Source organism: Salvia miltiorrhiza, chromosome 8 (genome assembly GCF_028751815.1).
Source record: "Salvia miltiorrhiza cultivar Shanhuang (shh) chromosome 8, IMPLAD_Smil_shh, whole genome shotgun sequence".
Lineage (NCBI taxonomy): Eukaryota > Viridiplantae > Streptophyta > Magnoliopsida > Lamiales > Lamiaceae > Salvia > Salvia miltiorrhiza.
In genome coordinates this window covers 50,692,422-50,716,243 of record NC_080394.1, presented here as the reverse complement: position 1 = coordinate 50,716,243, position 23,822 = coordinate 50,692,422, and the positions used below count along the sequence as shown (strand labels likewise).

The window sequence follows — 23,822 nt, the reverse complement described above, 5'->3', positions numbered from 1 at the left end:
GACTTATATTGCATGATGTAATTTTGGGAACCGTCATTATTGAAAAATCATGTTAGGGACCATCATTGTTGGAAGATGATGAAAGTTTAAAGTTTTTCTATGATTTTTCTGTTACCGAATTTTGTATAACGGGATATTTTATGCAAAACATTAAAAGTTCTGTGTTTTTTTTAAAAAATAAAAATTCGAGATATTTTATAAAAAAGATTAAAATTTTGAAATATAAAACACTATTAATCCTTAAAAAAAATTAATACGGCACATAGAGAATATTGGTGTAGTATTCAAATTTTGAATTTTTGGTAACCTAAATACTTTTCGAACATGTGATATACATACATGATATATCTATTGATAGTAGGTAACAAGGATTGTGGCCATTTCCATAAGTATATTTGTGATTTGACTAAAATAATTATTCTTCAATCAAAGTGACTATGAAATTCCCAATTATAGCATGAATATTTAGAATTTCCCTAAAAATATGATGAAATATTCTAAAATTTATTCCTCCACATAATCAGCAATCACCATCAGAATCTACTCGTACGCCTCCCCGCACCCAATAATCATCTGCTGCGGCGGCGTTTAATCTTTCTCTTCTCTTCACAGTTCACACACACACACACAGTAAAACGCTGTCAGGTTTTAGAGAGAGAGAATAGCTGGAAAATGTCTGTGGCGCGGACGATTTTCCTGCAGTGCTCATCGATTCCGCATTTCCCGAATTCATCCTCTTCGCCCAACCCCGCGGCGGTCAAATTCACCGTCTCCTGCTGCTCGCTCGCGTCGCCGGCGGCCGTGGTGAATGGGAACGTCGAGAAGAAGTCTCACGACAGAAACGAAGTGCGCCTCGGCCTGCCGAGTAAAGGCCGGATGGCTACCGACACTCTCGACCTTCTCAAGGTAATGTGAACAATCTCGCACATAAAATACAAGTGTTGTGTAATTCGCGTGGTTAAGATGTTGATTGTTTTCCATCTCCCCTCATTTATCGTTTTTGTTTGTATTGTTGGCCGTGAAGGATTGTCAATTGTCGGTGAGGCAGGTTAATCCGCGGCAGTATGTGGCAGAAATTCCTCAGGTGCGATTGCTTTCGTAGCTATTGGAGATGTTTGATTTATTAATTCTTTGTTTGGGTGTTAGCCACTTAAACTAAACCTTAAATTTAAGTATTTTCAGCTGTTAATCTCATGTCTCTCTGTTCGTTTTATGGGAGACGTTTCATTTGTTTTTTCTATGGGAGATATATAACAATATTTTGTTCAGTTTGTATGGAGTAGTTGCTAACTAAAAGTCAAGTTTGAATTTTTACATGTGATTCTTTTTGTGAACTACTACATATTTGTAGAGACTTTACATGGATTTGGGTGCCTGCCCCCTTCATTTAGATTGCACTTCCACAGTGTTGCCGGAAGGGGGGTAAAATTCTAATGTCAAGAATGATGGACAGAATTAACTGGATTTTCTTATGTTTTTTGTAGACTTTATGAGAATGGAGTTATTAATGGAATCTGAATAAACTTATATTGATCTGAATACTGAGAAAAGAAAACCCTTTTAAATTTAGATGACTTGCAGCTGGAAGTCTGGTGACAAGTTTGTATAAAGTCATAGCTAGATTGTTGTCACTAGGTCAATTATGGTCGATGGGAAATCCAGACGAAATTTCAGTGGGTGGGGTGGAGGGCATTGAGGCAAGACCATCCTCTCTATCCCCCTTCCTCTTCAATACTTCATTTGATGTTTGAGTAGGTTGGCTGAGAAGGTAAATAAGGTGTTACCAGTGGAAGTTCTGATTGTTGGTAACGACAATGCTCAAATTTCCCATTTGCAATTGGCAATTGATACTTTATTTTCTCTAGATGAAAGTAAATCCAATCTTGTGTGGTTGTCTAAGATTTGGGAATCTTTCTGTAGCATGCCAGGATTGCAAATTGGCTCGGATAAAAGTGTGTTATTGGGCATTAATATGGAGGAAAACAATCTCAGAAATCTTGGTGTTTGTTGGTGTTTCATAATCTTAAATTCCTTGAACTGCTGGAATGATGCTCTTCTCCAAGGCAATTGAAGCAGTTCAAGCCACAAAGAGTTCAGTATGATGTTAGGCGGTGGGCTTGGATCAATCTGGAAAGTTCTATAGCACAATATTTCCTATAATTTCTTATCCCCTTTCCCATTCTTTAATAAGGTCTTTTTTGGGGATTACTAATCCTCTGTGACGACTCAACTCATCCTCTACTCTTTCTTTCTTTCCTTTTTTGTTATTAAAAGAAGCAAAGAATCCAGCTCTATTCTGTCGTTCTCAAAATTTTATAGGTAGAACCTGAACATGACACAACCCATAATTTTGGTCCTCGTACTAACATTCACAAAAGGTTTCTTAGAAAATTTCTCTTTCTCATCACTAGCTTCTTGGAGGTGGTCAGACCTACACCAACCTTAATTTCTATAGGTTTTAAGAACGTAGGTGGATTCCTGTTATGTCTTAGATTTATTGTTTTGGAATACGATCCAACCTTTGCAGGACATATTAAACATTTTATGCATATGTATGTTTGAACTTATATGTGCTTACAAAACTATGGAGAGCTTTGTGTATTATGACAGTACACTCATATGAAATATGAATCCTACTATCTCGAACTTAAACCAATAATGTAGAAATGATAAATAGTATTTCTGACTGTTTAAACTAATGTACTCTCTCATCTGATGAGTAGACTTTCTAATCTGTTGGAGAAAGGTAGTCAATCTGACCACATATTTTTTGTCAAGAGTCAAGACTACTAATTCAAGACCTTCTCTATGTGTGTCAACGTGTTGCTGACTTAAAATAATAACCCCCTATAGAGAAAACATCATTTATCCATCCTCATTTTGTTCATCTAGAAATCAGATATACTTGATTATTGTTTTATAATGTAACTAAGTTTGGCTATTTATATTACAGATTTCAAATTTAGAAGTTTGGTTTCAACGCCCCAAAGATGTCGTGAGGAAATTGGTATCTGGAGATTTGGACCTTGGAATTGTAGGGTTGGACACTGTAATGGAATTTGGGCAGGTAAGTTATGGCGTGGTCCACTGGTCTTCTTAATTATGAGCTGATGAAGTGATTGTATAATTAGTGTAGGTCCTACAATCTTCCTAGCACAAGCTTGTGAGATTGAACTCTGATCAGCATATGCATGAACTGAAACTTTAGTTAGCCTCCATTGATGGGCATTTCTAATTACCTTAATGTGCATTTCTTGATTTGGGTCAACAACTTATAGTGCTTTGGATTTGATAATCAGCATTTGCATTCTTTTTTGCAGGGAAATGAAGATCTCATTCTTGTCCATGACTCTCTAGACTATGGAGATTGCCGTTTATCTCTAGCAGTAAGTAAATGGCTTAAGGGTGTGCTAACAATATGCAAACTCCTGTTATTTGAGCTCTTACACTGTGGAAAATATCCTTTTTCTGTGTTAGATCCCCAAGTACGGCATATTTGAGAATATAAATTCATTGAAAGAGTTAGCTGAGATGCCACAGTGGACACCTGAAAGACCTCTAAGAATTGCCACTGGCTTCACATATGTATGATTTATATGAAAATTCTCATTCTTTATCGTTTTTTTCTTCCCTTTTTCCCATTTACAGTTTTCTTTCAGCACAAAAGATTATGTTTGACTAACAATTTTGCATGCAGTTGGGTCCTAAGTTCATGAAAGATAATGGTCTCAGTCATGTGACTTTCTCAACTGCTGATGGAGCTTTGGAAGCAGCTCCTGCTGTAAGTAATAAACTTTTATGTGTTTGTGATAGTGCGTGATGTTGCTACTTCATCTTTGTTGATTCCTTCCATGTTCCTTTTCTGTGTTTTTCCTTTGCTTACAGTTTTGCTCTTCTCTTCCTTTCTTTATTTTGTATATACATATCTATATATAACATATATATATATATATATATGCAATTATTATTTCTGCTTCCTGTCTGGGCAAGAGGTTACAGAGTGTTGAATGAACTGTAAATGAAAAACATTCTTTGATTTTCCGGGAAGTGTGCCAAACTGCCAATCCATATTAGTGATTCTGCAGCAACACGCATTATCAGTCATATGGACCTAGAACCTCTTCATTTAAGATCACTTAGTCTCATGGAGTCTTATGTGCTTTTTTCTTTTGTTCAAAGTTGAAATCTGCAGAGGGGTGGGGTTATTGATTGAAGCTTGCCTTGTGGATAAGTTATAATTAAATAGGTCGCATCCACTCATTTTTCTTTTGTTGCTTGTCAAATTGAATTGAGATTTTAGCAAGAGGAAAGTATATTGAACGTTGAACCCAATAGCTGCTATTCTCCTTAGAAAAAAGCTTTGTAGCTTTCTTGGTTCTTTTTTTTTTTTGACGAAAGCTTTCTTGTTCTTAAACTAGTCTTTATGAGTGAAAAATAGCCCTTTTAGTTTCCATCAGCACAGCTAAGGCCACAACTGACTTTTAATTAGCACCACTACTTCTTCCTTTTATGTTTGAGATGGTATTGTTATCTTTCTCGTGATTCAAGCTGCAGCAAGATATCATAATATGGTGTTTCTTGAACGAGAATGCACAATGACCATCTTATGTTTGCCACTTAAAATGTATGTTGACAAATCTAAGGATTCCTGCATTTAAATCCACCATCTGAGAATTGAGACAAGCTCTTTGAGATATCAATTTCAGTTTCATTATGTTTGTGGGGTATATATGGTAAGTTAATCAACTGAAAATTCACAGTTTCTTAATAGGTGGAGCTAAGGAATTTATTTGAGTTATTCTGAGCATTGCTTGCACATGTCCTAAATCATACACATAATTTTATTTGCACTAAGTCACACTTATAATTTGTTAAAGTTCAAGCGGTCACTTACTCACTGTGATGACTACCTAATTTAGTTGATTTTTTTTAGCGATTTGTATTGTAATGAGTTGATTGTACTTGTTCTGCCTTGGTGAGTTCTATTAAACTACTTATGTTTAAATTGCCACTATAATATGTCCTGTATTTGTGTAACTATAGATTTTTAGGTGCAGTGTCACATTGCTGCAATATTCTCCAAGGTGCTTGCTTGCAGTTTTTGGATGACAGCACATTTTCCTGCACATGCAGTTTTGATGTCATTCGACCAATAAATGCTGATTGCTTTTCTTTCTCTTTTTCGCCCTTTCAAGATGGGGATAGCTGATGCCATTGTGGACCTTGTGAGTAGTGGAACCACATTGAGAGAGAATAATCTGAAAGAAATTCAAGGTGGAGTCATCCTGGAAAGCCAGGTAATTGCTTCATATTGTTCGTGAAATCTATTAGCCTACAAAACTTTATCGGTACTATTTTAGGACCAGTAATGCCCTCGAATCAGTGTTACTGTGCATGCAATCTCCTTTGACCTAGGTTTATCATTTCAGGCTGTACTTGTTGCTAGCAGAAAGTCATTGATCCAGCGAAAAGGTGTGCTAGACATTACTCACGAAATGCTGGAAAGATTGGAAGCACATTTAAAGGCTGTTGGTCAGTTCACGGTACGATTCGTTTCTTTCTTGATGTTAACTTATTTGTTTCATGGTATTCTTGTAAATTGTAATTTACTGTTCCCATGACAGGTAACAGCCAACATGCGTGGAAGCAGTGCAGAGGAAGTGGCTGAGCGAGTTTTAAGCCAACCATCGTTATCTGGGTTGGAGGTCCGACTTGCTTGTCCTGTGCACATAACACTATAGCACACTTCTATCCATATGGAAGCTTCTTACATGGTTTCATGCCTTTTGTATCCAGGGACCTACTGTTAGCCCAGTTTTCTGTAAGCGTGACGGGAAGGTAGCAGCAGATTATTTTGCAATAGTTATTTGCGTGCCGAAGAAAGCTCTTTACAAATCTGTTCAGCAGCTGAGGATGGTGAGCAACAATCCTATAAACATATCTATCAGCCTACACTCATGCATGTAGTAGTCGTTGGCTAGGTTTGCTGTCGATCAACGCACTGTCTTTCTTCTAGTTGAGATTATATTTTGGCATCAACATCCTGTTCTTATGACTTCTAAAATCTGCATCAAATGAGGATTTTTGTTTGCTTGACTTGATGCCTTATGTTGATACTCGATAATCTCCACCGTTGGTGAAATTTCCAACTGAAGATATATCCTCTTGTGCAGATTGGAGGTAGTGGAGTTCTGATTTCACCTCTGACGTACATCTTCGATGAAGAAACTCCGAGATGGCGTCAGCTTCTTTCAGTCTTGGGGCTCTAGTTAAACAATCTTTGCTCAAGTTGAAGCCCAGCCTTTGAGACAATTGTTTCCTACGGATTCCATCATTTGTTTTTTGTTTTTTTAACGTTTATTCATGTAGAATAAGTTAATCATCTCTTGTTGTATCAAAAACTGTTGCTTGGTCATTGTATTATTATTATCGTGTTTTCAAACTCTACAGGTGCAGTGCTTCATATAATGATGAAGCATTTCCATCTTCTCTCTTTTCTGTTTCGTGTGTAAGGATGAATACGTTGAGGATACAATACATGCCAAAAATGGCCTTTTTTGATATCCGTTTTTTGTAAGTTAATTTTCTTTGAATAGGGCATTTGGTTGTCGAGATTATTTAAGATTGAGTTGCCTTAAGATTAATTTTATCATAAAGATGTGTTTACTTTAATAGTAAAATTTCCATTGGAAATATATATAAATGAGGATTTATTAAAAAGGAAAAGAAATCTAAAGCACAAGAAGTAGACTAAGGGCCGAGCTTTATTAAAACCTCTCAGAGTGAGAGGAAAAAGAGTACTCGTCTATGAAAACAGAACTCGAGTGAGAAAAAAAGAGGAAAAAGAGTACTCGTCTATGAAAACAGAACTCGAGTGAGAAAAAAAGAATACTCGTCTATGAAAACAGAAAAGTCAACAAAATCAGGAAAGAGGGTACAAGAAAGAACCAAAAAACAAGAAAACGAAACACAAGAAAACCAAAAAGAAAGCAAAAACCAAACATCCCAAGAGCAAAACCCATGCCGCTAAATCTTAAACCGAGAATCAACAGCCTGAGGAGGGAGCAAAGACGTAGGCTCAACAAGGAGCAGAGCATGGCACATCAACAACAAGAACTTGCCATCTCTAATATCTCGAAGCCGATAAGAAAGAAAACCTTATCGCTGAGCAACCACAAAGGCCCGACCATTCCGACTTCATTTCCATTGGAAATGATAGATAAGAAAATATGAGAAAAAAAAATTTTCTTCTTCTTTTTATCATATATTTACTAGAAATGAAAAGATGAGAAAATGCTGAAATTGGTGAAAATATATTTTTTTTTCTCTCCTTTTTTAATCAAAGTAAACGCAACGTAAGAGGTAAGCCAAAACTATTTCTATGTAGCATTGTCTCGTATTCACCCAATCAAACAAGATAATTATAAGTTAATCTAATCTAATCCTTCAAGCCAAACGGCCCCCAAGTATTTTCTCTCTCAAGAACCCTAGAAATTAGTACTATATGCAACAATATGAAGCACAGGTGAGGAGAAGGATATTATGTTTTCATAACAGATTCCACATTAGAGAAACAAGGGAAGAGATTGCTGCAGAATAAAATGATCGAGCACAAATTTCTTAATCAAATACTGGCATCAATGTATATATGTAAACAGCAGTAAGTGATATATGTAGATACAACAAGACATGGCATGCTGCTGCTGCTCCATGATCGTTTCAAGTATTTATATATCGCTATTCATTGCATGATCTCGTGTACCTAGTTGGCTTCTCCATCTCTGTATTTTGGGGCATTTGAGATGCATCTATGACAGAAGCTGAACCGCTGCAATGGATGGAATCTTTTCTCGAAGTTTCTGGGTGACAGCAACTCGAACGGTCATTACACCAGCTGCAGGACCCGATATTCGCACTTTAACTATTGGCTCCTCAATTTCTACTAGTTCCAAATCCCCACCAGCAGCTCCAATCAGGTAAGGTCTTATTTCTTCAAGCACCTAAAAGATAAGTTAACATGCATTACTCCTTTATCCATTATGAACAAAATGGTGAAAATAAAGTTTTAAATACATATATAATAAGCAGTAATGGCATTCTTGGTGACATAAATTCCAGAACTTTTGGTGCAAGGGGGTTGAGCCAGCAGAAAACGACGTTCTTCAAATTTTGGACTACCATAACATGCTACTAGAAGTAAACCAAGAAATGGATCTTGTGGTCAAGGAATAAGACCACATTCACCTCTTCCTCAACTTTTAGGAACAAGCTTTCCCCATTTCTAGAGGTGGAACTACAACACATCATAGAGAAACATCATCCATGTTTCATAATTTTAGATAAATTGGTATTCAACCGACCAGGTTATGTGGGATGGTATCCACCTTCCAAAATTCTAGCACATAACAATCGAGCAATGTATATGCAAACCTAATCCCAATTGTGTGATCTCCATGTCGCTTAGCCCAGTGACCGCAGGAAACTAATCTTAAATCTCTAGTTAAGCCCCACAAAGAAGTACTCCCCCCCGTCTCATTATTAGTGGCTCACTACTTTTGGGCACGAAAATTAAGGAGGTGTAAATTGGTTAAAAGTGGTAGGGTCCAGGTCCACACCTTTTCAAGGGTTATTTTTTGCTATTTATGGCAAGCGCCACTTATGATGGGACAACCCAAAGTGGAAAATGAGCCACTAAAAATGGGATGTAGGGAGTAGAACTTTTTCAAACTGCAACATTTAGAATGACTTCCTCATGTCCTTAAGCACATATATGAATTTTTGAAATGTTCACCTCTGTGATGGAGACTGGAGTTAGTTGATCCGGATAGTACAGGCAGAAACCAATTGATACAATATTACATTAGTTTTCAGCTGAAACTAACATCTTATTTTTGAAGCTGGGGATTCTGTTGGAGCTGTACAGGCAGAACCAATTAACAGTAGAGCTGTAAAAGAGTTCTAGAAGTGCTTATGGTGATGGCAAGTTGGAAACGGGGCATTGTTATCCAGTGATATATTGTTCGCTGAGATTTTCTTATGCTAAGACCACTCATTCTACAGTGTCTTGAACAACATCTATTGGCTCAAGCTCTCCAGCATTCTATTTTCCAGTGGTTTAATGTAATCATGTGCGACCCATACAAGCCTTTCCAGCAGGGAAAGTGATGCATATGTGGCAAACAGTAAACATAAGGCTAGCAGTTAACAAAAATAAGACTTGACTCATGCCTCTAAATCATACTCCCTCCATCCCTCAAACATCTTCATCTCTTTCCATTTTGGTCCATCCCCAAAACATTTTCCTAACCTACTTTTGGAAATAATTTCACTCACTATTACTCTTACAATCTTCACTTTTTATGGGACCCATTCACTCCTCATCGAATACCCTTCTCCCTTAGGAAGATGTTTGAGGGACGGAGGGAGTATTTCAAAATACAAATATAGGCTTGCACTCACTCGGCCTTGCCAAACATCTTTTCCTTCAGTTTATTGCATCTTATCAGTCTTAGAATGCTAATTCATTATAGTATTATTGACATTATTCAGACGTAAGAGAATATGTGTCCTTTGGGAAATAGATGTACGCCATAAATACCATTATCACTTCCAATGAGCTAAAAGTTATCTTATAAAGTATTCCTACTTTTAGCAAAACTAATAGATAAAACATAATAAATGTTAAGAAAATATTTACCTTCTCTATGTTCTCTTCATTCAGCTCTAGCCCTGTTTCTTCATCTGGTATAGATTCCACTGCAATAACTTCAGGGATCTTTTCCATTAGACGACGCTCAATGCCCATTTTCATCGTCACTACGGAACTAGGACATGATCCACATGCTCCTTGTAATTTTAGTTTCACGACATTTCCATCAATTTCATGTAATGCAACATTACCCCCATCTGCAATAAGATAGGGTCGGATCTCATCCAACACACTCTCAACATTTTCTGCTGTGAGCGGCAATTCCACAGCTGAATCAGGAGTGGCAACAGCCTTTATTCCTGCACAGACATTAAAAAAGCGCATATTTAGACCCGAGCACTGCTATGGTAATTTTATATGCAGATTTGGAAATGAAAACGATATTTATTCAAACATGGCCACAACTAAAAAATGTTCTAGTTCATGCCAGGTAATGGAATTATCATATCATACAGTAACAAAAAGCCAACTATCTGAAAAGTAAAATATTTTGTACAATATGATCGCATAATAGTTAACTAAACACAAACAAGCAAGTCAACATGCACAAACGTACAGTGTTCCTTAGATGTAATAGAATTATCTAAAACATTAACAAACACCAGGATTATTCTCAGATGAATAATTACGATTTTCTCAAAATATTGCAAGTCATCACTTCTCATTGTATATTCACGAATATACACATATTTTCATAATAAATTACAAATTAAAGGCAAAAAATACTCCATCTGTTTGGAGTCGATTGACGTCATTAGCAATTTTATCATCTCGAGAAGTGCATAAATAACTATTTAGGCCTCGATTTATTTCATAAACCACACATCCTTCAATAAACTAGAGGATGCAGCTCAATCAGTTCATCCTTCTTCGGCCAATCGTCCAAATTCACCAAAACCCCAATCATTTACCAAACGCGGCTCTCATACAAATCAAACAACAAATACGAACCCTAGGCTCACCTGGACGACAAGTTGAGCGCGAGCTACGCCGCAGCTGATGTGATGAGGGCGCCAGCGCCTGATTGAGTCTAACGGTAACCGAAATCCGAGCGCCGAAGAAGCTCGATACCTGCAGGTAAGCCACGATAGAATCATAATTCCCAATAATAACAATAAAATCCGCAGCTACCAAACAAAAAAATAAATAATTATAAGAAAGGAAACGCAATAATAAATACAGTACATAAGGATCGAACAGAGTCGAAAAACTAATTGAACCTTAGGTGAAAAGGGGCGGCGGGAGAGGGTGGGGGCAGAGGCGGAGGAGGAAGGAGAACAGGAGGACTCTAGGGTTTGGTGAAGCCTGCAGTTGTAAGCATAGGGGGCGGAGGGAGAAGTAACCGCCATGGCCGCATGCATCGGAATCGATGGAGCTTCAGAGAGTTTTGCAAAAGCCAAACGGAGAACAACTTCTGGTTAGTTTTTCTTCATCTCTGTTTTTTATTTGGGCTTTTCTTTTGTCCTCTTTTGACTATTTGATTTTATTTGATATACAAAATTAGTTAGTAGTATTCAATTTGTAATTTGACTAAAACCAGGTTTACATTATACTTAATTTGTAACTTGACTTTATCTTTTACAAAATAAAATACTCCCCCGTCCCATTATTGAAGACACACTTTCTTTATTGGGTTGTTCCAATAATAAAGACACACTTCTATTTTTGGAAAAAATTAGGGTATTATTACGTTTAATTAATCTACCCTACTTACACTACAAAAGTTGAAACCTAAACTATTTTCTCCCAAGCTAGCCGCCCCATTTCTGGAACACACTCAAATCCGCCGCCCATCCTCTCCCCCTTCTCGGTGAAGTCGCCGCCGGCGAGCCACGGTCACCGCCGAACACCCTCGCCCCTCCGTCCACTCCCTCACAACAAGAAGACTCCCCCCAAAAATTCCGACGATAATAGCGGCGCCCTTACTAGGCCACCTAGATCCGCCAAACCACCAGAAATTCCGGCGACAACAGCAGCGCCCCTCCCACGCCCTTCCTTGCGCTGCTGCCGAACACATCAACAGCTTGCGCCGCCGGCTCTCCTCTCTCTTCAACCAGATCCACCGCCGCGGCAACGTCTTCTCTCTCGCTGATGGCAGCAGCCATCGCACAACCACCACCGCCCTAAGCTCTAGCCCTACATCATTAATTAAAGTTAAGTGATGAGGAGTAAAATACGCATAGACTAGAATCGCGACACGTGTGTACCTGCCATTGGGAGAATATTAGTAGAAGAGAATGTTTTTCAGGGCTGGAACTATAAAAGACTCCATACTGTATGTTATAGAGCTGCATAGTTACCTCTATGGGACTGGGAACATTACAGCCGTGGAGAAGTACACTCCTGCTATTTGTCATCGATGTCAAAAGAATACAAAGTCCCGACAAAAGCTGACAAGCCGTCTGTGCAGATATCGTTACTTTGCATGAGGAGTACGCGATATAGCTAGGAAATGACCATATTACTTCTCTGCCCATGTATTTTATAAATACTAGTTCTTTTTTCAATTTGTAAAGGGGGCTTTTATCTCGTTAAGAAATATCAATCGTTGTTACTATTTTATCTCGTGTTGTTCTCTTTTCCCTCTCCGACGAACTTTTGCAAGTAATGAGACATTAATCAAATGGTAGAATCTATCATCCCCGTTTTACTATTTAACATTAATGATGCATTTACTTTGATGGATAAATTTATCACGGGAAAATTATGAATAACAAAAATTTATGTATTTAAATGTCTCCTTTCTTTTATAATATTTTACACAAAAGTAAAGCTCACCATTTTTCCTTGCTTATTTTTACTTCAAGGATGATAATATTATCCATTCAAAAATAGAGGTATAATATTATTCATCCTTGAAGTAAAAATAAGAAAGAAAAAATGATTGAGGTTCTCTTTTGTGTAAAATATGTGAAAAGAAATAAGATATTTAAAGGCATAAAGTTTTGTTATCCCTCATCTTTCCATAATAAATTTATCCATTAAAGTAAACGTCCCTTAAGGATTTATTTATGAACGCCAAATAATAAAGAGCAATAATAAGGGATTGAACTTAGTTGTAGTAAATGATTATTTTCAAATCATGAAATATTCTAGAGTTGAAAATAATATGAATAGAGTGATTGATATTGATTTGGAAAACTTGATTTCCCTCCCCCCCACCATAAAAACTCACAATTGTTATCCTTGATGTGCACTAAATAAATCTATATTTTATAAATTATATGTGACAATTTTATAATAGAACTATGATACTTAGTTATATTTAACTTAGTGTTATAACTAATTAACCATGATATAAAGGTATATATTATATCATTAGTAAATGAATGAAGTGACAATAAATTTAGAATTGTAATTTTATAGTATATTGATTTTATATATTATAGTCTATATCATTAGTACATAATGAAAAATAATCATATATCATATGCACTTTAAACTTTTTGATTTTTAATAGTTATATATGTATTTCTTTAGTTTTATCAAACCTTAATACTCCATATTTTTATGTATATCATAAGGTAAACCCATAAAAATGAACAATTTATGCGATGAGATATCAAATTAGAAAACTTAAAAGATATTTACACAATCTGCCAAGTTATTTTATAAAATAAAAATATCAATATAAATAATTAAAATATATAAATATCTTGAGCTTGTGCTAAAATAATATACTCGACTGTATCGGTGCATAGCCGAACACAAGCAGAGCTCTAATAATATGTGCCAATATGAGTTGAACACGAGCCATTCTCTTGGTTAAGAAGAGCTAGGAACACGTTTATCTCACACACGAATCAAATCCTCAGACCTAATTCGGTTAAGAAGAGCTAGGATTCGCTCAACATCCTCTTGGTTTTGTTCACCATTCTCTACGGCGTATTCGTGAGATGAAATGACGAAGTTCCGCCGTCTGAAGAGGCGGTTGCCGCTGACGACCGTCGAGTTCCGGCTGCGGAGGCTACTGTTTCGCATTTTGTGGATAGACCCAGGCAGTCTGTTCCGACGTGGATGGATTTTCCAAATCAGAGAGCCTACAACATCATCGGTAATGGCAGCAGCGTCGGCGGACATAGGCTGCGGCGGAGCAGTAGTTCTTATCCCGATCTCCGGTAGGAGTCGGTGTGGGAGAGTGAAAGTGGACTCAGGAACATGTTTTATTTGACGGCGATGCAGCTCTCCTAGACGGCGCTATTGTCTAATGTCTGTGTGTAAGATGAGGGGGGTTGCAATCCCACACGTGGATTTGGCCGTCGAAAACGCCACTGCAGAGGTGATTTTCGGCGAGGGAGAGCGAGAAGATTGAGGAGGAGTGGCCCTTAAGGGTGGCGAGGCAGTGGTGGTGGGGCCCACTTGAAATAAAAAAAATTAAAGAAGACGACGTTTGACAGCCGTTAAACGAATGAGTTTAAATGCACATTTTTTTTGGACTATGGGGGGAGGTTTTTGAAACTGGGTCGAGTCTGGGGGGGACGGTCAAAGCTCTAGAGGTGTCTAGTTCAGGAGTGGATCTGCACATCTGCCCTTATTAAAATTCATAACGAACAGACTAACTATACAGTCTATACCCTTTGGTAGGGATGTCAATCGAATCAACCCACCGGGTTTCGGGCTAGCCCTATCGGGTTACGGGTCATTCGGGTGCAAGGTAATCAAGTTGAAAAAAAATTAGGGTTTGAAGTTTCAAACCCTAACTCTAAATATTCGGGTTTCGGGCTAGCCCATCAGGCTAATCGGGCTCAAATGTTTATTTTTTGAAAAATGGGTTAAGTATCGAATACGCCCCTAATATAGAGAACCTTATCACGTATAGCACTCTATACTCGATTTGGGGTCAACTAAACCCCTGAAGTCCTTAATTTGGTGCAATTAAATCCTCCGCTCTAACGGCCGTTTAACATCGTTAACTATTTTTTTTTGTTGGTGGTGGGACCAACGCATTCTTCTTCACCAAGCTCGCCGAAAACATGCTCAGTGGCAGATCTACGATCTCTCCACCTCGACGCCGATCCACAGCGCCCTGGCAACCACCGACCTCTCCTTTTGCTGATTCTCCATTTGAGGTCATGCCACAACATCACTGACCTCCATATTCTATTGGTTGTGGCCGGTGGATCTCTTTCTCGGGAATGCAATTGAAGGAGAAATCAAATCCCACATTTCTAAACTTATTTTTGACATTTGCAATTCTAGAGTTTGAAGATCTAATCCCTCTCAATCAACGAATTCAATATTTATTGAGAGAGAGAGAGAGTGCACAGGATACCGCGCAAAGCCCCAACTCAGGAAGAGTGAGATGACTCGTCTCTCAAAGCTTCCAAACTTCGCGATCTCCAATCTCGACTCCTCCACTTTCACCACAACAAAATGTTTGTGATTTCCTCCTTTCCGGATGCTTATTTCGATCGAGATTTATAATTAACTGGGTTTTGATCGATTTATGCTCGTTTTCAGGGGTTTAATTTGTGAGGATTTTCACTGCAGATATACGAAAGAAGTAAATGGAAACCAGTGCGAAACTGTTGGAATCAAATCCCGAGCATTACACCGGTTGGAATTATCGGAAGCTCGCGGTTCAGCACCTTCTCGATCGACACAAGGAGGACGGATTACATCGTGCAGGTCCGATTACGTCGAAGCTCGTGGTTCCGGCGTGTTGCCGGAGAACTTGGCGAAGAAGAAGGAGGGTTTAATTAATAAAATAAAATCGAATCGAGCACCGTTTAACGAGCCTCAAATCGAGCATCGGTATGCTCTTCTTTCTGCCTCATCTCCTCCTTCTGACGTGCTATCTCCGCTAAGGCATCCTACAACTGCTGCTCTATGTCCACAAGTCGTTGTAGATCGACAGTATGGCCATGGAATTGAGATGTACCGCTCGACTGCTCACTGCTCCTATAGCTGGCTGTATGTCCACCAACTCCAAACATTCTCTTCTTCTTGTCGAGTCCACCAACAGCCTCCACATACACCTTGTTCATAACGATCTCTGGTGGATCAGAATCATCATCCACAGGCTGACTCTGAGAAGCAACTAATTCCTGCATCTTTTCCTACAATAATATATATATCACGAGTTATATTTAAGAATTAGAGCAATAAAAATAATACTTAAATACGTTTATAATACTTTACTACGTACTCCAATCTGTCTAGACTTCTCATCTGTATAAGTACCATCCTTGTTCTTATGAAGGATCTCATAAGCCTCGTAGAAACATTCAGTCGGCTCCACACCTTTCCTTTTATCCTTTTAAAAAATGTAACAAATATAAATATTATTAATATGAATTTCAATGAAAAAAAATAATATGAATACAATTTCAATGTACCACGTCTTCAGCATACTGAAGAATAGACCTCGAACCTCCCTTATGCTTTACTTGACCGGTTCCAGGATCTAAAGGCTCAGACATCATACATTTTTTTGCTATCTTTGATTTGGCTTTGAATTCATCAGAGTCCTAATACTTAAGCCAATTAGGCCAGACTTCCTCGTGAATAAAATAAGACCTCTTGTTCTTCTTTTTCTTGATGTCGAAAATAAAATCTTTATACCTCCGCGCAGCAATCTCTAACTAAAGCTTATAGACATCTGCCTTTATCGCCGGATCCCATGTGAAATGTTTCTATTCAAACAACAAACAAAATATATTTATAAACACTAACTAATATGTATATGTATTTTGTTAAACAACTTGAATTAAATTATATTCGCACCTTAAATTCCTCAAAGTGCGATGTCTTGATAGCAGGTGGAGTGAGTTTCCAATTGAAACCTTCTGGATTTTGAACTTGCTTGAAAATCTTAGTGACTGTGCCTGGAACCATCCCCAAGGGATGTAATTGGCTACAATTAACATTCAAAGTCATTAGTAATAGAACTAATATTTAATCATTCATAAGATTGTATAACAATAAAAATTATACCCATGTCGTATGACGAGTGTAGTACGTCCAGTGGTGGGAGCCTCTGATGCCGCAGTAGGAACCGATTCCGAAGATGAAGGTGAATGAGTCAGCTGTATATCTCGTACAGATGCAGCAAGCCCTCCATCTGATCCTGTGGATGATGTAGGGTTTGAGGATGATGGAGCACCCCTACCACTAGAACCTCCTTCTTTCCCACGTGAACCTCTCGCACTAGAAACTCCTCCCACCATCTTCAAAAACCAAATAAAATTTACTATTAACAATTGTTGACAAAAATAATTTGATCTCACAAATAAATTATCTTCATTAAAAAAGGTAAATAAACTAACTCTAATAGTCATCATCATCTCTATAACCATCATCATTATCTTCTTCTTCACTAATCGGTGTATCTTCCTCTTCTTTCTCTTCATCATCCATATCTATCAACTCGCCACTAGGATGAACTACGTTGGGTGCATCATCTATAATTGTGTGTATTGAGCTCATAAATTCATCTTGAAAGGGTTGGTCGACCTCCATAGTAGATGCTTCAGTTGGTACTTCAACTTTAGATCTCGTTTTTATCTTACACACCTCCCACCAATCTTTTTTAGATTGAGTTTTACTTGGATAAGTACAATAGTATACTTGAATTGCTTGATCTGCTAGCACAAAAGGTTCGTACTTTCCATACTTTTTGGTATGATTTATAGACACCAACTTGTATTGGGGATGCACCAATGTCCCATTCCGTCCCGGATCAAACCAATCACACTTGAATAATGTGGTTGTCTTCTTTGGCAAACCTTGATACTCAAGCTCGCACACCTCTACCAAATGACCATTCTGAATGTTCCGGGAGCACAAGTCTTTAAAAAACAAACTGAGTTCTGTGATTGCATTCCATACATGGACGGGAAGCAATTCACGGAAAGTAATTGGTAAGATGCACTGCATGAAAACATGACAGTCGTGACTCTTCATCCCAAACATCTTCAGCTTTCTCAAATCAACACATCTCCCCATATTTGATACATAACCGTCAGGAAACCTCAGAGTTTTTACCCATTCACACAACACTCTCTTCTCATTTGTGTCAAGTGTGTAACAAGCTTTTGGGTACTTGTTTGTCTCTTGATTTCTCTTCAAAGCAGGCCTAGAACAGTATGTGTTAAGTTCTTCTCTGGACTTGGAAGTATCCTTTATCCTTCCCGGAACATTCAACACTGTATTGAACACATTATCAAACACGTTCTTCTCAATATGCATGACATCCAAGTTGTGTCGAATTAAAAGAAACTTCCAATAAGGCAAATCCTAAAATATGCTGCGGTTTTTCCACCCCGTGCCATACCTACGAGCTGATGCCTTGTTAATTGCTTCTTGATTCTCTCCAGTTACTTTCACAAATCCCATCAATTCTATCTCTGCCAATATCTCTTGACCAAACTTTCCTTGAGGTGGTTGTGCAGTAACCACCTTATTTTTGGTGAAGCTTTTCTTGTCCTTTCGGAAAGGATGATTCATTGGTAGAAATTTTTGATGGTTGTCAAACCATGATTGCTTGCCACTATGTGATAAAGTGAAAGCTTCAGTTTCATCCATACAATGTGGACAAGCTAATCTTCCAGCCATACTCCACTCGGATAACATTGAGTAGGCTGGAAAATCGCTAATTGTCCATAGTAAAGCTGCTCGCATCTGGAAATTCTGCTTCAACGACACATCATATGTAAGCACACCCACATTCCATAATTGTATAAGCTCTGCAATCAATGGTTACAAAAAAACATCCAATTTTTCTTTTGGATTGCGTGGTCCAGGGATCAAGATTGTTAGGAACATAAATTGTTCCTTCATACACATCCAGGGTGGGAGATTGTAAGGTGTAACAATCGCTGGCCACGAGGAATATTGTTGGCCCGATTGACCAAAAGGTTGGAAACCGTCTGTGGATAAACCTAACCTAACATTCCTCACCTCTGTTGCAAAATCAGGAAAGATACCATTCAAATGCTTCCAAGCAGGTAAGTCTGCAGGATGGCGCATAACCCCGTCATCTATTGATGATGCATGCCAACGCATGCCTGTTGCCGTGGCTTTAGAAGCAAATAATATTTGCAAACGTGGAGTTAGAGGGAAGTAGAACATTCGCTTTGCTGCTACCAATGTCTTTCCACTGCTTCTGGAGTCTCAATTGTTATTTTTATAACGCGACTCGCCACAGTACTTACACTGAACCAAATCCCTATCATCCTCCCAATAAAGCATGCAATTATTTGGACAACAATCAATTCTTTGCACAGGTAGTCCCATCCCACTCAATAACTTTTTAGTCTCATAAAAACTAGTAGGAGCCAAATTATTTTCAGGAAGGATCTCTTTTATTAAATCAAGCCACTGATCAAAACATCTTTCAGATGTTTTTAAACTCATTACACGAGCAACGAGAGACAATTGTGAATGAGTTTTGCAACTGGGCCACAACTCCTTATCCGCAGCTTTCAACATATTATATAACAATTCTGCTTTCGGATTTGGGGGTTCTTCGATGTTTTGAATGTTATATTGGGATGCAGCAATATCCATAACCATATTCTGATAATTATCTTCATTATCCTCAATATCTTCAAAGTTATGATATTCAGTCGTCGACATTTTAATTTCCCCATGAAACCTCCAAATATGGTAATCCCGCACAAATCCATTCTTTGCTATGTGATACTGGACATTGTTTAGTATGGAAACGTATATTTATCGCATTTCCTACACGGACACCTAATTTTTTCCCCATCCATTAAATCTCGTCTACTGCTAGCGTAGTCAATGAAACCTTGAAGGCCTCTTTGAAAATCGGGATTCAAAGCTCCATCAGGTAGAAAACGTCGATACATCCACTCACGATTTTCACTCATTTCTACAATTTTAGTTCATTTAAGTGTGTTAGAAATTTTATATCTACTGACTTTTAGAGTTTTAATAATCTCTAAGTCTATAGAACATCAAAAGATACTATGATAATTAATATAACACATGTTCAACACAAATTCTATAAATCAACCACAAAAACACATACGCGGCTCCAAGCCATCACCACAACAACAAAATGGGATGGAACACAGCCATCCCCCAACCTAATCTCCATTTACTACCTAGATACATGCTCATCTAAAATATATATAAAAAAGAATAAAAACACTTAGATACATGCTCATCTAAAATTTTAAAATCTAACCATGGCTACCATTTGAGCCATACTAACAAAACAAAAGATCAATGAAAACTTACTTGTTTTGTTACTAGCTTTTCTTTTTGTTCACTTTGACTTCTTTTTTTCTTCCTCAAGAAGCAATGGTGGAGTGAAATACTACAAATGAGAATTAATCCAAAACAAAAAAAAAGAATATAATAATTATTCAAGAACCAAAGTATATAAAATTATAATTTAATAAAATAAACAATCAAGTTTATTTTTCTTGAAAATACTATAATTCAATCAAGTTTATTTTTCTTCATCTCATTAAAGAAAATTTACACTAAAAAGACATTTTTAATCCAATAAAAAAGACATTTTTGAAGGGGAATTTTACAATACTATAAAACTATTATATGTTCTTGAAAATACTATATGTGAGCATATAAAAATTTAATCCAATAAAAATACTATATGTTGAGCATTATATATCGAGGGAGTAGTAGTATATATCGACATCGCGTGTAAGAGCATCCGCAATGGTTACACGATAGCCCTTACACGATAGCTCTATCGTGTAAATGTGCTATCGTGTAACCATTGCGGGAGAACATTACACGAGGGCTACACGTTCTATCGTGTAGCCCATTTGTTCATTGCGTGTTTCACACGCGCCATTATCATGTAAGTTATCGTGTAAGCTATCGTGTAACCCCACTACAACATCTTTACACTATGTGGTCCCCCCATCATAAAGTAGGCTATCATGTAAGCTATCATGTAACCCCATTGCGGATGCTCTAAGCAAGAGTAAATGTACGGATGATGTACGAGCATGGAGTTTTGCAGCACAGCTATATTTTGCAACAGTGGGGCCATGTGAAATGTGATGAATGAATAAGTTGTCATAACCAACAAATTAGGTCATCATCTCCTGCATGCGAATTATCTTGCTCAAAGTTCACCGCTTTAATTATTAATTCAATGGAGCGAACATTCACATGTCTATTTTTTTTATAAAAAAATTGCAAAATTAATATGTGATTTTTGAAATTGCTTCAATTTAATGCACGATCTCTAAATCAAACTCTGTTTGAATATGGCATTAACTGAATTCACACACTTCATATTCATAATCTTAATTTCGTTTCATTCCCAATTCAAATTCAAGGGACTCTTCGCACTCTCCAGTCGTGTTCAAAAGAATTAGGTCAAGTAAAGTAGGACAGAATGAGTATTTTTTTTATTTTTTTTCGTATGTCCTACAAGAATGTATCACGTCTATTTTAAAACATGACATCATTTTCTCTTTTTAACCACAATCAATCATTTTTATATGACCCAACACTCAAATCAAGCATAACTAGCTATTCATTTATACCATGGTGTGACCCTTTCCTCATTCAATACATTATTTACCAAATATTTTCTAAAAGTGTACCACACGTCTATTTTAGAACATAATCTCACTTTCTCTTTTTAATCATGTCATTTCTATGTGAATATATGATCCAAACACTCAGCTTCAATTTCTACATGATCATGTGACTTTTTCTTCACTCAATACATTATCTATTAAACTTTTTTTTTTTTTAATTCGTGTCGTCTCCCAACTGAACAACATTCTTATGAGATGAAGGAAGTAATTAAAACCAAATTCACGGTGCATCCGAATATATATTGAGAGAAGTGGAGTAAACATGCATGCTAGCTAGCTCCACAAATAACTAAATAAACGAACACTTTTGATGACAAGTACACTTTACATCCTATTCCAAGGCATGATGGAGAAATTAAGTTTGTAATACAAACATTAATTAATGATATATAATGTGATAGTATACGTTGCATGGTTGTTGAATCGTCCATCTCAACAAAATCCCATGATACCTTAACCTTCAAATCACAGTCTTCCATCTCTCTCTCTAACTATATCTCCCAAACCTCACTTCCAAGCTAAGATATATTCTCAATTTATATTATTGCACTTCTCAATCTCCCCACAACCGCAAAACTTCTCAAACTAATTCCCTCTCTCTCTACATGGAAGATCAAGTGCTCCAAAACAGTCCCGATCCCGACGACCGAACCGGCCGCGAGCTGTCCCGAACCGGCCGGTCGAGCGTGGACAGCTCGCGGCCGTTCCGGTCGGTGAAGGAGGCGGTGGCGATATTCGGAGAGCGGTTCTTGGCCGGCGAGATCTACTCTCCGAAGCCCTTCGCCTTCCCCAAGAAGGAGACGCCGTTCTTCGCGCCGTCTCCGGAGAGGGGGGACCCCTCCGGCGCGGCGGAGCTGGCCGAGAGCGTGAAGAAGCTGGAGACGGAGCTGGAGGAGACCAAGGCGGAGCTGAAGCTGCTCAGGGACAGAGAGTCCGAGACCGAGGTGGCCCTCGCCTCCTTGAACGCGGAGCTCCACCGCAGCATGTCCAAGATGGCGAGGGCCGAGGCCTCCGCCGCCGCGGCCAAAGCCAAGGCGGCGGCGGCGGATCGGGGGCCGTCGGTGAACTTGGCGCAGGTGCTGAGTGTGGAGGAAGAGAAGATAAGTGTGTTGCTTGGAGGGAAGAAGAAGGAGATGAAGATGAAGAAGAAGCCCATTATACCTCTCGTCGGAGACTTGTTTTCCAAGAAAAAGAGGTCGCCGGCGGCGGCGGCGAATCTGCATAATCCTCTCTATGCATCTTCTCATCTTCTATGAGTACTGTACACATGTTTGCTTTGTATTTCTGATTTCTGGTAGCTCATCTTATTTTGAATTATATGTGAAGGAAAAAGAAAAAAAAGAGAGATCGATGGAGTGGATGATGAGATGATTTTGTGGTGAATGGTAATTGTCATGTAATTTTGAATGTTATTAACTCTTTGAGGGCTGGTGCGGCCGCACTAAACCCTCGTAATATAAGGGTTTAATTAAATCATATTAAGATTTTTTTTAGCCAAAAGATAAATTTATATTAATTTGCATAAGTTAAGATGGTTCCAAATTAGTGCATACTGAAAATTAATTAATAGCAAAATTAGCAAGTGCATGCTGACTTATGGACCTCTACACATAGGAGCAATTTGAAAAGATACTCACCTCCATGATATCACCGACTTTTAAGAACTTGGGCAAGTTGATTTATGAGTCTCCGAACTTGCTTAGCTAAGAGGGCCTGATTAAATAAGATTTTAAGAGGGCATTCATTCTTAGGCTTAGTTCTGATAGATAAAAATAGTAAAACCTTATTTATTTAGATAAATTGATAATGTGGAATATCCTAAGCTAGTTTTGCTTGATTCGTTTTTTTTTTTTTTTGATAAATTACATAAGTAAATAAAGAATATTTAAAGACCGCGCGACGAAGGACTCGAACCCAGGATCTCAGGTTTTTGGCATTAACCTCTTACTGTTAGGCCAGTACACTCTCACAATTTTTGTTTGATTCTTATCCCATGAAAAATATGTGATTGGAGAAATCCTACTCGAAAATAAAAATACTCAATCATTCATGTAATTAATCATGACGACCCTATTGCTAAATTTTAATTGTGAATTTAGTAAGTTTAATTATAAGTTGCTAAACTCTAATTATAATTAATAACCTAAGTAACTCCTAGTTAAATAGTAATTAATGATATTAATTAATATTTAGGAATGCCGGCGTACAAGTTTATGTCTTAATTATTTTTTAGAGGGAAGATAGATTGTTTCCTGGTTCATATGGAATAAAATGATATATATCTATTTCTAAAGATAAAAATATAATTTAACTATATTTCATTATGTTTTTTTTCTTTATATCAATTCAAATTCAAATTATACTTTAAAATTTTGATTTATTAATTATAATTTTTAAAAAGTAAAAAAAAAAAAAAATACTCGATTCAAATATTGGACACTTGATCAAGCATCAAGCATTGAACATCAAGCTTTGAACGATTGAACTATATTGTTTGATACTCGACAATCAACAACCTAGATTTGAGAGAGAAAAAGAGAATGGCGGTGCAACAAGATGAG

General features: G+C 37.6%; 4 protein-coding genes across 4 annotated transcripts; 2 read left to right on the top strand and 2 right to left on the bottom strand.

Moving 5' to 3' along the window:
- Nucleotides 1-373: 373 nt before the first annotated feature.
- On the top strand, nucleotides 374-6,563 carry LOC130998895 (ATP phosphoribosyltransferase 2, chloroplastic-like). Its single transcript, XM_057924325.1, has 11 exons — nucleotides 374-906; nucleotides 1,025-1,084; nucleotides 2,954-3,067; nucleotides 3,321-3,386; nucleotides 3,478-3,585; nucleotides 3,698-3,781; nucleotides 5,196-5,297; nucleotides 5,430-5,543; nucleotides 5,625-5,705; nucleotides 5,797-5,916; nucleotides 6,174-6,563. The coding sequence occupies exons 1-11, from the start codon at nucleotides 673-675 to the stop codon at nucleotides 6,267-6,269; spliced, it is 1,179 nt and encodes a 392-aa protein (XP_057780308.1). The 5' UTR covers nucleotides 374-672; the 3' UTR covers nucleotides 6,270-6,563.
- A 1,027-nt stretch (nucleotides 6,564-7,590) lies between these two features.
- On the bottom strand, nucleotides 7,591-11,283 carry LOC130998894 (nifU-like protein 2, chloroplastic). The gene is made up of 4 exons (XM_057924324.1): nucleotides 10,930-11,283; nucleotides 10,672-10,780; nucleotides 9,698-10,008; nucleotides 7,591-8,000 (listed from the first exon to the last, which is right to left on the bottom strand). Exons 1-4 carry the CDS (start codon nucleotides 11,068-11,070, stop codon nucleotides 7,809-7,811), a joined length of 753 nt encoding a protein of 250 aa, XP_057780307.1. The 5' UTR covers nucleotides 11,071-11,283; the 3' UTR covers nucleotides 7,591-7,808.
- A 4,769-nt stretch (nucleotides 11,284-16,052) lies between these two features.
- LOC130998625 (uncharacterized) lies at nucleotides 16,053-16,878 on the bottom strand. The gene is made up of 3 exons (XM_057924037.1): nucleotides 16,646-16,878; nucleotides 16,436-16,565; nucleotides 16,053-16,344 (listed from the first exon to the last, which is right to left on the bottom strand). The coding sequence occupies exons 1-3, from the start codon at nucleotides 16,876-16,878 to the stop codon at nucleotides 16,294-16,296; spliced, it is 414 nt and encodes a 137-aa protein (XP_057780020.1). The 3' UTR covers nucleotides 16,053-16,293.
- Nucleotides 16,879-21,809: 4,931 nt separating this feature from the next.
- LOC130998893 (WEB family protein At1g75720-like) lies at nucleotides 21,810-22,761 on the top strand. The gene has a single exon (XM_057924323.1). The coding sequence runs from the start codon at nucleotides 21,867-21,869 to the stop codon at nucleotides 22,515-22,517; it is 651 nt and encodes a 216-aa protein (XP_057780306.1). The 5' UTR covers nucleotides 21,810-21,866; the 3' UTR covers nucleotides 22,518-22,761.
- The last annotated feature ends 1,061 nt before the right edge of the window (nucleotides 22,762-23,822 follow it).

What these genes read in the sequence shown, in the direction of transcription:
- LOC130998893 (XM_057924323.1), top strand. Translation starts at nt 21,867, where the DNA reads ATGGAAGATCAAGTGCTCCAAAACAGTCCCGATCCCGACGACCGAACC.
- LOC130998625 (XM_057924037.1), bottom strand. Translation starts at nt 16,878, where the DNA reads ATGGTGGGAGGAGTTTCTAGTGCGAGAGGTTCACGTGGGAAAGAAGGA. An exon ending in ACACTCGTCATACGACATGG is followed by an intron (nt 16,566 to 16,645) that starts GTATAATTTTTA and finishes TGTTAATTGTAG; the next exon opens with CCAATTACATCCCTTGGGGA. An exon ending in CGCACTTTGAGGAATTTAAG is followed by an intron (nt 16,345 to 16,435) that starts GTGCGAATATAA and finishes TTGTTTGAATAG; the next exon opens with AAACATTTCACATGGGATCC.
- LOC130998894 (XM_057924324.1), bottom strand. Translation starts at nt 11,070, where the DNA reads ATGCATGCGGCCATGGCGGTTACTTCTCCCTCCGCCCCCTATGCTTAC. An exon ending in GCGCTCAACTTGTCGTCCAG is followed by an intron (nt 10,009 to 10,671) that starts GTGAGCCTAGGG and finishes ATGTCTGTGCAG; the next exon opens with GAATAAAGGCTGTTGCCACT. An exon ending in ATGAAGAGAACATAGAGAAG is followed by an intron (nt 8,001 to 9,697) that starts GTAAATATTTTC and finishes CTTATCTTTTAG; the next exon opens with GTGCTTGAAGAAATAAGACC.
- LOC130998895 (XM_057924325.1), top strand. Translation starts at nt 673, where the DNA reads ATGTCTGTGGCGCGGACGATTTTCCTGCAGTGCTCATCGATTCCGCAT. An exon ending in ATGTGGCAGAAATTCCTCAG is followed by an intron (nt 1,085 to 2,953) that starts GTGCGATTGCTT and finishes TTTATATTACAG; the next exon opens with ATTTCAAATTTAGAAGTTTG. An exon ending in ATTGCCGTTTATCTCTAGCA is followed by an intron (nt 3,387 to 3,477) that starts GTAAGTAAATGG and finishes TTTCTGTGTTAG; the next exon opens with ATCCCCAAGTACGGCATATT.